This window comes from Ranitomeya variabilis, chromosome 1, assembly GCF_051348905.1.
Source record: "Ranitomeya variabilis isolate aRanVar5 chromosome 1, aRanVar5.hap1, whole genome shotgun sequence".
NCBI lineage: Eukaryota > Metazoa > Chordata > Amphibia > Anura > Dendrobatidae > Ranitomeya > Ranitomeya variabilis.
Window position 1 is genome coordinate 102,124,249 of NC_135232.1, and position 13,778 is coordinate 102,138,026.

Genomic DNA, 13,778 nt, shown 5'->3' on the forward strand with positions numbered 1-13,778 from the left:
AATATATATTTTTTTCCCTTACCCATGATGGCACCTGAGGGAGCGAAGAATCTGCCCTAACTGAAAAGCAAGCCAAGAGCAAGAAACAAAAAGGACACTCCCAGTTCCTCCTTCAGTGGTTTTTCTGTCATTCAGAGGAGCCTTGAGAACATGGTTGGAGCGACCATGGATTATGGATCACTCTTAGGGTTGTCCATCAACCCCTATTGCAGCCTCTAAAAAGAACTGTGCATTAGCTCACTTGGGGACTAAAATGTTATGATTCTCTTAGGGAAAGCTAGATTTCATCCCTCCAGTACCTTCTGCCTCACTTTGATGTTTGGCCTACAACTTCATGGTTTATGTGGAGCATACAGCCTAATGGTTGATGTTGGGCTTGTGCCCTCAGGGTTGATGGCAGCCTGGCGTTAGTTTCATGGTCTGCTGCCTGGTTTTTAGCTGCAGCCTTTTGTTAGCTTTACATCCTGTGGCTTGGTGTTGGCTGCATGGTCTGAAACCTCGTGTTTTGGTCTACTATCTCTGTCTCATGGCTTGGCTTTATGTGGCCTTCGGCCAGTATAACTCTTGGTGATATGCATTAACTTTAGGCCATGTGGTCTTGCCTGGTTAGCCAGTTGATTCATGACTTTGTAGGTCTGTTTTTTCACTACTGCCTCACAATGTGTTGGCTTTTACCTTTTCTTTGCTTGCAGCTCAATGCCGCTGAGCTTGCTGAAGGATGAGTACAAGATGATACAGGGGTCTGTTGTAATTAAAGAGGAGGCTAAAATGCAGTGTTGCAGGAGGCTGCTAAGTCACACAGATACCAAGTCTATCCCACCTATTTGGAATGTGTATATTTCACTAAATCAAATGGCACGTTTGTAAGCCCAGTCATTTCTCCTCTGTCTGGAGGCATAAAATGAAATGGTCAGCATTTACTCTAGTAAACCGTCTATTTCCTTGATTTGCCCTTCCAGTTGGATTAGTTTTGTAAGGACATAGCTATGCTAAATAGACTAAAGCCATTGTACATCCAGTTGATCTTTCTAGTCTAGAGTTATAAATTGAACTGGCCTGCATTTAATTGGTAAACCATCCATGTCCTAGTTTATCCTCATAGTTGGGAGTTGTAAAATAAACAGCTAAACCCAATTAAACCAAAGTAAATCCAGTTAATCTTCCTAGTCTGGAGTCATAAAATTTTCTGGTCAACATTTAAGATGCCAGTTTATCCTCCTCGTTGAAGTTTTAAGATGATCACGTTTGCACTAAGCTGACTGAAACCAGAGTAGTCCAGTTGATCCTCCTAGTTGAAGTTATAAAATGGACTGGTCAGCATTTAGGTTGGTAAACATCTATGTTCCAGTTTATCCTCCTAGTTGAAGCAAGGTTTTGTAGAGATTGAATTATGAAACCTTCAATGTTTTAGTCAACTCTCCTAGTTGGAGTGGTAAGATGGACAGAATTGCTCTAAGTCTGGCACTATTCTAAATACTACTCTGCTCTCCTGGTCTCGAGTCGGTAGTTAGACTTGTCGGTAGATAAATTTGTCAATATTCTGGTCTATTCACCTAGTTGGAGTTGTATGACAAACATAGTTACACTAGATCTAGCAAAAAATATTCCATGCCCAGTGCATCCTCCCAGTTGGAGTTGAAAGAGGGGCATATTGGAATTATGTCGGTGAAGTCTTTATAATAAATCACTATTTTCGATTTGAAGTTATAAAACTGGTAAAATGGTCTGAGTCTTGTGGTACCAGTCAGTGCTCTATTTAGAGTCATAATAACTGCAAGTCTGCAATAAAGCATATATGGGAAGAGTAAATGGATGGATTAAAGTATCTCCTTGCTGTCAAGACTCCTTTAGCGATAGATGAATGTCTTCACTAGTCGAGATGAATACCTTGGGATTGAGATCTGACTATTCTGGTTATTACATGAGAATGGATGAACACCCATACGTTACATTGTTGTACATAATACCCTTGAACTAAGACCATCTGAGCTTTGACCAATGCCATATGACTCTATCGGAGTCGCTTCTTCATGTGAAAATAGAGACTAAGGGGTTATGTTGTTTAAAAAAAAATTGGGGGGGAAGACTGTGTCCCTCTAATCATTTTTGGTTTCATAAGGATAATGGTTATCGCTTAGTTTCTGAGTCTTTCTTTGCCTGGAGACTAATCTGTTTTACATTTAGCCTTTTCAGCCAATAATCTTCATAGTTGGACTATTATAAGCATCCATTGAGGTTGGGAAATTATTATGTCTAAAATAATGTTTGACCGTGGCTCTTCTTTGCATTGAATAGATCAAACCATTTTCTTCCTGCTTTAGTTGTGTTAGATCTTTGTGCGGTCCTAGGATGCGGTAACTGGAAGTATTCCAAGATGGAATTCTTTGACTGCAGTAGTTCTTTTGGATTAAACACTATTTGACTTTTGTAGAGGGCTTATTTGATGGTGCTATAATGGACATACCAGAAAGTGAAACATGATGAAGTTGGATTAAAGTCGCTTAGCTACCTTTTGGAAATACTAATCGTTCAGTTTCTGGAACTAGTTTGGCATTCTTAAGTGCTCAATCTTTACTTGATGGCATAGAACTGAGTGGCTATTTCGAACCCATAGAGGGTTCTTGTTAAAATTAATTAGCAAATTGCTAACAAATGAATTATGTTCTACTGTCATCAAAACTGAAAGGTTTTTTAAGGTTCAAGATCTTAGCCTTAGTGGGCCTTATTTTAATATGGAAATGTCAACAATATTCAGATTATTGTGTTTTGTTTTTTTTATCAGGTGCAGTTGTTTGGCCTGTCACCCCACTTGGAACCCTAATCTAGGCCTTGATAGGCAAACCAGATTTAGTACCGGTTCCTAAACACTTCAGTTGTTGGTTAAGTAGTTTAACAAGTACAGAAGAACTAATTAAATCCAGGTGGATAACCAAGCATACTTATAAGGAAAGTCTGTAAATATAGATCTTTACCTTTTTAAAAAAAAAAAAGTTCTGGATGATGGTAACCTGGTAAAATTCTTCTTTATCAGATGTCTCCAGTGAGTTTGTGGACAGTGGCTTTGTCAGAGCTGCGAATCGAAAAAGTTATTTTCTTAATGGAATAGTATCTAGAACTTTCACGATCTGTTAAACCAAGATATTCTTGGGGTCTTTCTTCAGGTGTAAGTGGATCGCCCCCAGGTGCAGGGCAGTGGGGTACTCGGTACCAGGTCCCTCTGTCTCGGTTCTGGGGATGTCACGGTGGCCCTACCCGGTCCATGGCCCTGCTAAGGAGTGCCCAATTAAAGGTGTACTTTGTCAAGTGTTCGTGACGCCACCTGTGGTGTTCGGTCAGGGTGACCGACGCTGCTTAGGGGTCCGCTGGTGTGATGTTATGGCAGCTAGATGGAATACCTTCCCACAGGTGAAGTATGTCCCCAGGGCTTCCCAGTAAGGTAGATGATGATGGTGTAGGTCGCAGTAAATAATGAGGACACAAGGTTGCAGTCTCTTTACCTTTTACTGTAGACTTCAGCGTCCACAATCCAGAGCACTGCTAACAGGGCTGGCTGAATCCAGCCGGTCGAAGGCACATCCAGAGTTCCCTTTGCAGGTGGAAATCAGTAGCCTTCCTACTAGCGCCTGTGTGTTGTAGTACTTCCCTGCTGAGCACCATGGGATAGTCCTCACAACTGTCGTGTATGTTTCTGTTTCTCTCTCCATCCCCCAGTTGGTATGGATAGGACGACCCGTATGACTGGGTAGGCCTGGAGCTATTTTATAGGGACCCTAGTGATGCCCCTCTCCCACAATTTGCCTCCGTTGTCTTCATTAGGTTAAAGGTTGGGCAGCCAACTTGGAATTAACTGTCCTGCCGTTGTTTGAAGTAATGCATAGAACCTATTACTCCCTCGGTGTTCCGGCCACCGGCTACGCGCCTCAGAAGGATGTTGCCGATCTTAAAGCAGGACTCCTCCTGGTATTATCTCCTTGTGCTGTGATCTCGTTTCTCACTTCTCCACAATATACTCCACTTCTTGTCCTTTCTTAGGATGCTGCCGCAATGAGGTGCAGGCGCAGCTCCGTAACGTTCTATCTCTTGCTAAGTCCCTGTCAGGATCCCACCCCTGACAGGGACCTCTGTCTGCAGCTCAGATGTTCCTCCTTCTCTCCCTGTCTGCCTGACAGGTCCTTCCTGGGTCTCACTCAGCAGCTTCTCTCTCTAACTTCCTATCCAACCCCCAGTTTTACCCGAGTGTGAGGAGTGGCCTAATAGATAGAACCCTTTGCTCCCCCTGGTGGTTGGAGTGTGAAGTGTAGTGTGTGACTGTGATACCTGGTCAGGTGAACTCCTTTAGTGCCATCAGACGTACCATCACTCCCCCTGGTGGAAGAGCGACAATACTGCAACGACCAGGACTCTGGGGCGCTGCATAAGATCTTACAAGGAGCTCTCCCTCTCTATCAGTGGATTTGTTTGTTACCTTATCTCAGGTGCTATCATGGGTTAGGGAAAAATAATTATGGTACTTACCGGTAATTTGATTTTCCTGAAACCCATGACAGCCACTCCTATTTATTCCCATCCCCTATCTTGCAGTAGTTGAGGTTTCGGTCTTTCTCTTTTCGGAGTGAAGAATGATCTTGAGTGAATTTATAAATCATAACAAGAATAAGGATGATAAATTTGGGATACCCCGAGTCCTACTTGACTTCTTGGAAACAAGTGAAAGAGGAAGTGGGAGTTTCCTTTCTTTTTTTTTTAACTCTTTTCTTCCTGTCCAGTGATAAGGGTGGATTCCTCTCTCTCAGATGCTTTCATGGGTTTCAGGAAAATCCAATTACCAGTGAGTAATTATAATTTTTGAATTCTAGTGGATAAGAATCTGTCTGTCTTGTGATGAACACACAGGTCTAGGGCTGATTACATTCCGGATATGCCCACATCTGTATTGGAGGCTTTTTAAAAAATTTTTTTTACAGTAAAGTGATAGCCATAACTCAGAATTTCAACATGTCTGATCCTTTGTTCCCATGGAGGTGAGAGGTACCTGTCAGTGGCATATTCCCTCTTCCCACTGAGAACACATATTTGAATAAGCCCGTCATTCAAGTGGGCAATGAAGTAGGCAGGAATAGCTATCAGCCAAATAAGGTGTGTGTGTGTGTGTGTATATATATAAATATAAATATATATATATATATATATATATATATATATATATATATATATATATATATATATATATATATATATATATATATATATATATATATCTCATCTTAAAAAGGTTGTCTACTGCTTTTACTTACAAAATCTAAGATAGAAAGAAAATTAACAAATACCCTGTTGTAAGTAAGTAAAAACCAGTTGTGCATATAAGGAACACAAGGTACTTAGTAAACACTGGTTTTGCTCAAAAAAAGTGTAAAAGCCATCCCACCAGCAACCAGGTGTACCCAATTGGGACTTTCCTCACCTCTAGTATTACCATGTGTCAAAAGTGACTTAAAAGTGAATAATGGCCGAGCAGCCTCCTACACATTGCAACTGCTGCAGCTAACAAGTGGCAGCTGATTGGCTGCAGCAGTCACCTGACGCACGTAAAACTTTGATTATAACATTTGATGGAACTGGAATATCGCTTTTAAACAGTTTTGCAAATAAAAACAAATGTTGTTAAACACAATTTAAAATCGTATAATAGGTTACTAAAATCAAGTTAACTGCTAGCCAACAGAGGATTGCCAACACAGTAATAGAATATAAAGTGATAGGAATGCATGCACAGTTTGGTATAAGAAAGGCCAATAGTAAATAGTCAATGGGATATAATACTCTGTAACAAATCATATGGCTACTAGTGTATAAATAGTTAAAAAGCAGCACGTACATGAATGGAGAGGTGATGTGTGTGGCGTCCCCACCGCCCAACGCACGTTTTGCCTCTTCGTCAGGCTTTTATCAGAAGATCAGACAACCTCTTTAATAGCAGTAGACAGTGTAATTATTCCTCTTAGAAGCAAATTAAAGTCTAACCCCTTTAAGTTTTAACAATTTTTTTTTTTTTAACTGGATGAAGAAGACTCCAAAATAGTGACTTAAAGAAATAGCACACGCATCCAGCTGAGCACTTTGCACAAGACGTTTGGAAGATCCAATATCCCAATCCTTTATTGTAAAAATAAAATTTTTAGGGAGCATCCCTCGTGTGATGTTCAGAGGACCCAAATTGTAATTTTCTACACTAATACGCAGCTCCAAATGTAAGACACGGACTTCTTATTTCATCACATAGTTGGTTATCCTAAGGAGGAAAGGTTTGCAGGAAGACCAACCGAAAGAGTCAGTGGCATTTATGAAGAACTCAAGACTAAATGCTCCATGGGCTTCCATGCTGGATGGGAACAACCTCACTGGTTCCACAAGCCCACAGATGATGTTGAATACAAGTAAGTGTAGGATAGATGTTTTTACTTATACTAAAAACTTTAAAGTCTGTTGTTGATCAAGTTCAACCTTTCTCCACCAATGATAAATTCTGTATCACTAAATTATCTGTAAGCCACAATGCCATTTGTGCTGAGGAAAGCTTCCACCCCTTTTTTAAAAGCTGTTATATTGCCTGCCATTACTGCCTCTTGTTGTAGAGCATTGCGCAGTCTGACAGCTCTAACTGTAAAGAACCCTTTCCTATTTAGCTGCCGAAATCGTCTGTCTTCCATTGACTATCACATTTATCCAGATAATACCTAACAACTAGTGATGCACGAGCGTGCTCGGATCAGGGGTTATCTGAGCATGCTCTAGTGCTAATAGAGTATCTTCTGCGTTCTCGAATAATATGCTCGAGTCGCTGAAGCTGCATGTCTTGTGGCTGTTCGACAGCCACAACACATGCAGGGGTTTCCTGTTTATTAGGCAATGCCTGCATGTGTGGTGTCGAACAGCCATGAGACATGTAGCCATGGGGACTTGAACATATTATTCGAGCACGCAGAAGATACTCTATTAGCACTAGAGCATGCTCAGATAACGCCTGATCCAAGCACGCTCGCTCATCTATCCTAACAACCTCTATGGTTTCAAATAATATGGGTTGAACTATACATTAACAGGTGAACAAAAAAGTCAATATAATAAAGTATCCAGCTCACCCTTGCAGATAAAGATGCAGTCCGGAGCGCGGACAGTGTGGATAAGCAGAAGCCACAAATTGGAAGTGAAGAAAGCAAGTCCAGCTCCACGAACGAACAACCCTCGGTTATTTGGTGTGTAGATACAACATTGATGACAGCTGAAACCTTTGTAACATCTATGCGTTTCTGGTGCTCATTCATGGCATCCTTAGCGACGAGCACCTGAAACGCGTAGATGTTACAGTGGTTTCACCTGCCAATAATCTTGTATCTACAGAGCAAATTGCTTGTTCGTGGAGCTGGACTTACTTTCTTCACAAACAAATAAAGTCCAGCTGTCTCGCCACCAGGTGCACGGATCACACGTAATGAAGAGAGGTGAAAAACATCCAGCTCCCGCCATCCAATATAATGCCGTATTGGCAGGTTTCCTTTTTGTAGTTATTTATTTTTTATGTTTTGTGAATTTTTCTAACTTTTTATTTTTAGACCTAGTTTTCGAAGGACAAACTGGTTTGAGCCAGTGGGGCGAGAATATAAGCAGGTGATGGAAAAGGTCGGAGTGATTGACCTGACGCCATTTGGCAAGTTTACTGTGAAAGGGAAGGACGCAATCAAATTATTGGACCATCTTTTTGCAAATACAGTTCCAAAGGTTTGTAATGAAGTGGGGAAGTGAGATAGGTAAATGTATATTTCACTGGCTATTTAGTAATTAAAAAAATGTACTAATCTACCTGTTATTACATTTTCTTAATTTACCCGCAAATCAAATTGTATATTTATTTGAAAATCTTGAAAATTGTGGATTTGTACCATCTGTCCAAATATAGAACCCACTGCACATAATAGGAATTAATTCTTGATTTCACATGCATGTTTATGCAGTTTTGGGTTTATATGGCCATGTTGAACAAATGATCCAGTCAGATCAGTAGGGTTCCAGACTTGACTAGTTCTGTGTGCGTGTCCATGTAGTGAGTGGGTTTTTACAAGCACCAGCCTGGTCAATAAAACACGCACCAGATTACCGCAATTGCACAGGCACTCCAGCCATTATTGGTTGTGCTGTCTGTTGTGCATACGGATAGCACACGAACTGAAAATAAGGCCGTCTAAATCCAGCCAAGGAATTACAAGGCTACACGTAGTAGCAAAACTATTGCTCATTCCATTCAAAGCACCAATCCACCATTTTTTTAGTGCAGCACTGGAGTGGTGCCACTAATGTAAGGTCCTTGCACATAGTATTCTACTTACCAGCCACCGTCTTCATCTGTTCGCGGCGCCGCTCCAGTAGGTCTTCTGCAGGCAGCTCCACTGTTTGCTAGATGAACTGGAGGTCACTACTCAATATAAGTGTATGAGAACCAGAACGAGCCTCTTATAGACTGGCTTTGAGGGCCTGTGACCGTTACCTCTGACTTCCTGTCAGTCAAAACTTGTGGTCAAAAGATGGTGCCACGGGACCGGAGTGGTGCCAGGAACAGCTGAAGATGGTGGCTGGTGAGTACAGTATAATACTAGGATCAGGGAACATACCGTATCTTAGTGGCACCGCTCCAGTACAGAAATTAAAAAAAAATCTGGAGTGGTGCTTTAAAGGAATTGTTTAAATCTAAATTAATTATTTAAAAAAAAATAATAATGTTGCCTGTGTTTACGGGATAGGTTCCGTCATGACAAATGGCTATATTTTAGTCAAAAGCACGAAGGCACTGGAGAGTAATACAGCTTAAAAATCACTAGGGAATGGGCAGGAGAGTCAAGGGGGCGGCGCTATGCCTGCTTCTGTGTGATTGTAACGTCTCGTGCTGTTCGTGTATGAGCAGAGACCCCCTCCGTCATGTCCAGCAGAGGGGGTACACCATTTAATCTTTTTCTAGATCCTTGTCATTTTGTAATGATGGTTTCTCTGAAGCTACAGCCCTTTTCAGTAAAAGCTAGCTGTTTATAATGAGAGAGCCTGTCCTTGTTTTCTGCTGCTTCACATAGCATATATCGCCTTTTAAAGGGGTTGTCCAGTCTTCACAAAAAAATCTGCTGTCAGTTTGTGACTGCAAAATTGTGACAGTGTGCAATGAGCACAATTGTCACACTTTCCCATATTCCCCGTGCTAATCGTGGGTGGTCATGCCATTTGCATATTTTCAGTGACATGCTGACTTCTTTCAATAGAATAGAATTGAACACCAGAAATCAAATCGCAAATATGCTGTCAAGTGACTGCCCAATTGCACAAGACACACAGGGAAATCATGATGGTGTGCGCATCGCACACTTACGATTCGGCAGTCTGCAGTCATATAACGCCATGTTAGGTGCCAGGGCAACCTCATGTGCCAGCTATTGTATATTCCCTTTACTATCTGGTGCTCTTTTTTTGCACTGTCACACTGTTCTGACTGTTTTTCCTTACTATTCTTCTGGTTTGACCTTGGACTGTTGATTGTTCCTCTGCCTGACCTTCAGGACTCTGACCTAGCTTTCCCCAAATTTACTGTTGCTTCCGATTCTGACATTGTTTGTGATAGTTTCAAACCCCAGGCTGCCTAATTTCCTCTGTTTGGTCCTCCAGTCAGTGATTAATCTGTAGACACAACCTGGGGTCCATGCAGCGAAGTCCAGATCCCAGTAGAGAACTTAGAAGGAGAATCCCAAGAAGCTCCTCAGATTCTGCTAAATCGGGTGATCAGCGCAAAGTCTGATGGCGCGAGCTGGTTTTCGAGCTAATAGTTTGGTTACAACTTGGAAACTTTTAGTAAAAAAAAAAAGTTCTTTATAATTTTTAATAATTTTTTGAACAGGAGAGCATTGTGTCCATAGCACATACTTTTTTCTCACACAGGAGGGTTTCACAAATATAAGCCACATGTTGACCCCAAGGGGCCGCGTCTATGCTGAGCTCACCGTTTCACACTTGTCCCATGGAGAGTTCCTTCTGATTACTGGATCCGGATCAGAACTACATGATCTCAGGTTTGTCCAGCATTGTATTTCCATGTGGATACTGGGGGTCCGATTCAGTAAGACTGGTGTTTTGCATGGCGGTCTTTATGACGTCCGTGCTGGAGTAAGGTGCACCTAATTCATTAAAAGCCGTGCACTTCTCAATGAATTTGGTGCATCTTACAGCTGCCGTACCCCTCCACCAGAAATGTTACACCAGGCACGGTCTGATATACATTTCTGGCATAATTTACAGCACTTTAGGAGTTAAAGATGATGAATTTGCCTGCAGAATGTGCACCACTTGTAATGGCCTTTCTGTTCCACAAGTATTATGCCTGTTCTTGCCCTCTCCGTCCAGCCTCACCACCATGTCTGGTTCAGATGCTTGTCCACATAGTGAATGAGCCAGGAGCTAACTGCTATTGACAGGCATTAGTCTGGTCTGTAAAACAAGGGTCCATAGGAAAAATCTCAGGTGTGCAAAGTCTCACTGGTAATGAAAGGCGTTGTCCAGGCTTCGGGTTCAAGTCTGTGTCACTATGTGCTGGCACTGGGAGCGGACGGGCATATAACCACAAGTATGTGATCTGCATACATGCAGTCACATGCCAACTAGACGTACGCAGTTAGTTAATTCAGCAAGGCTGGACACATCTAGTTAGAATATGGCCGGAATTATGCAGAATCACAGAACTTGTATGAGAATCACAAATGTGCAAATGAGCCATAAGGTAAGGTTCACAACGCATTTTGGGCCTTATATGTATGTGCTTTTTATCTGCTTACTTTCCTCATCAAAGCCACCAATAAAACGCATATTTATTGCAAGAGAAATTAACATGTTGTAGATTTCAAAATGGCACTCTAGGTCCGTTTCCGCAGTGTAGCAAAAAAGTACGGTGGGCGTGAGATTTCTATAAATCCGATCACATTTTGCTTGAACTGTAAAATCAGTCAAAAAATGCACAAAATACTCATTGTGGAAACTCATCCTGCTGCGATCGCTACTAAATGTCCAGGATCACAGTTATCTCCAGTCCTGGCCATTTCGTTAGGATGTCACCTGTATGGCAGCCATCTGTCACCCTGTGCTGGTAGAGCAGGCACAACTTTTCTGAAGCCTGCAGAATTATGAATGCAGCTCTGGAAAATATTACAGGCTGCAAGTTCCAGTCTTTCAAAATGAGAAGTTAAATGTGATTAGAATAGTGACTCACAATTTTATGCAAAATCATTTTATATGTAAATAGAAATGATGTATGACAATGTTCACACACAGTCTGTATTTCTAGGTGGATAGAAGAATTTGCCACTCAAGGCAATTATAATGTGGAAATAGTAAATGTGACAGATGAGGTGGGAGTTCTCGGTGTAGCAGGACCCTTATCAAGAAAAGTTCTTCAGAAATTAACATCTGAGGACCTGAGTGATTCTGCTTTCAAATTTCTTCATGGTAGAAGAATGAACATTGCTGGGATCCCAGTAACCGCCATCCGGATATCTTATACAGGTGAGGGCGCAACAGAAATAGACGGTATATATGACCCGTGCATTTTTTGTTTTACTTTTTGCTGTCAAATTAAAACCTTAGTCCAAAGGAAAGAAGACCCAGGATTTTATTTGGGAAAGTTCAAAATTCTCTGTCCCTCATGGCAGAGCACAATTCATTGTTGTATGGTTTGTAGGTTGGCTATAGTTATCCAGGTGGCCTAGAGTAAAGGGACGGGCTGTCTGTCCGTAGGAGAACCTGCTTAAATACTTAAAACACGCTCTGCGCGCTGTGATGATCCTTTGGTGCCAATGCCGGGTGCGGGCGGTTGTGTTCACAAGTGCGTGACTTGCCTACTTCCAGCCACATTCTGACTAGACGTGTCCGGCCTCTCTCAATACACTTACATTGAGCAAGGCTGTGCCCATCTAGTCGGCATGTGACCGCATGTATGCAAATCACATTCTTGCAGTCACGTGCCTGCCACTCCCATCAGAGAACCATCGCGGCACATAATGACTGCAGACTTGTACACTAAGCCCGGACAACCCTCTTTAAGGGGTTATTATGTGAGCATATTTGGTTTAAGGATTATTACTGAACCTTCTTGGTGGTCTGGCATGTCTTAAAGGGAACCGATTACCAGCTTAATGCTGCCTGAACCTCATGCAGCATGATTCAGACACTGCCGGTGCGATTGCTGTGTTTTATGTTTTACTCTGACACGCTGCAGCAAAACCACTGCGGAAGGAAGAAGTCAGCCGGGCACCTACCTCTGACTAGTCAGCTGAGATGCATATTCCCCTGTAATATAATAACTGCAATCCCACAGCCAGTGCCTGGTTCATGATGCCTGTGGTTCTGAGCAGCATGAGTGTGAACACAGGTTCTCTTTAAAGGAAGACTAGACCTAAAAATGCATGATTTGAATTAAATAAAAAAATGTAGTTGTCCTTACTGTTTTAGTAGTGAAATAGACAGTCTCATAGAAATCCTGCAGGGAACACCGGGGTTAATCTCCAGCTGATGCATTCAGTCTTTGGCTGGTGACTGGCTGACATCTTGCCCCCTGAGCCAAGGGTCGGACATGGTGTTCTTTCATCCTACTGAAGAGAGGGCAGAGGGGAGAGGCTTCTGCTGCAGTCAGTTGTCTGATAGAATAATATAGAAGAGGAGGGGAAACATGGCTGAGCTCCTAAGGCACATGAGATTTCTTTACTGTGTATATTTTTCAATGTTAATTGTAATATCAGACAAAATGTAATCAAAGGGAAGGAAGAGATGAAGGGAGGAATGGCTGGGATATTTTTACTTCTTATACATTTTCTGCATTTAGTCTTCTTTTCTTGTATTACATTAGTATCTTTGGAGGTTTAGGTGGTTTATGTGTTACTTACTAGATGATCTTCTTATGGATCCAGTACATACACACTACCCTGAACTTCTAGGGAGGATTAGGGGTCGATACATATTTTACCTGGTGGACTAGGACATTTTAGAGGTCTGTACATATTATCAGGTTAAAGAACTGCCTTATGTCTATGGGGGTGTATGGTGTTTTTTTGGCATCCTTCGTCCACCATTCCAGCATGAAGATCAGGTGGAATGCTCCTATTACTTGAGATTCCTGGCCAATGATAAATGTAGGAAGCCTGCTGTAATGGCCGTCATGCTAACGGCTCAGTGGGTAGGTGTTTCCAGATACCATGAATCTACCTTTAAAACACGTAGCCATTGATAGTGACACCCGAGAAACATGAAATCAGTGTCAGCCTGTCTCTCTGAGCTAAGATCGTCTCCTCCCATTTTCTAAGATCAGGATGTCAGGAATAATTCCCAATAGTGTTCATCCTCCCTTGTAATGTGCCCTAGGTGAGCTGGGCTGGGAGCTGTACCACAGGAGGCAGGACACCTCCGCACTGTACAACCAGATCATGCAGGCGGGGGATGAAGACGGGATTGATAACTTTGGCACATACGCCATGAACGTGCTAAGACTGGAGAAAGCTTTCCGTGGCTGGGGAGCAGAGGTAAGAGACCTGGGTACAGTACAGATATTTAGCTCTAGGGCAGAGACACTTACAGGTCCTTCTCAAAAAATTAGCATATAGTGTTAAATTTCATTATTTACCATAATGTAATGATTACAATTAAACTTTCATATATTATAGATTCATTATCCACCAACTGAAATTTGTCAGGTCTTTTATTGTTTT

The 13,778-nt window shown here is 41.9% G+C and overlaps 1 protein-coding gene across 1 annotated transcript in view; it reads left to right on the forward strand.

Moving 5' to 3' along the window:
• DMGDH (dimethylglycine dehydrogenase) overlaps window positions 1-13,778 on the forward strand; it is a 133,482-nt gene that overhangs the window by 98,711 nt on the left and 20,993 nt on the right. Inside the window, exons 9-13 of the mRNA XM_077286953.1 lie at window positions 6,281-6,434; window positions 7,611-7,776; window positions 9,970-10,100; window positions 11,366-11,583; window positions 13,435-13,592. Coding sequence (XP_077143068.1) covers window positions 6,281-6,434; window positions 7,611-7,776; window positions 9,970-10,100; window positions 11,366-11,583; window positions 13,435-13,592 — 827 coding nt within the window. The remainder of the gene's footprint in view (window positions 1-6,280; window positions 6,435-7,610; window positions 7,777-9,969; window positions 10,101-11,365; window positions 11,584-13,434; window positions 13,593-13,778) is intronic.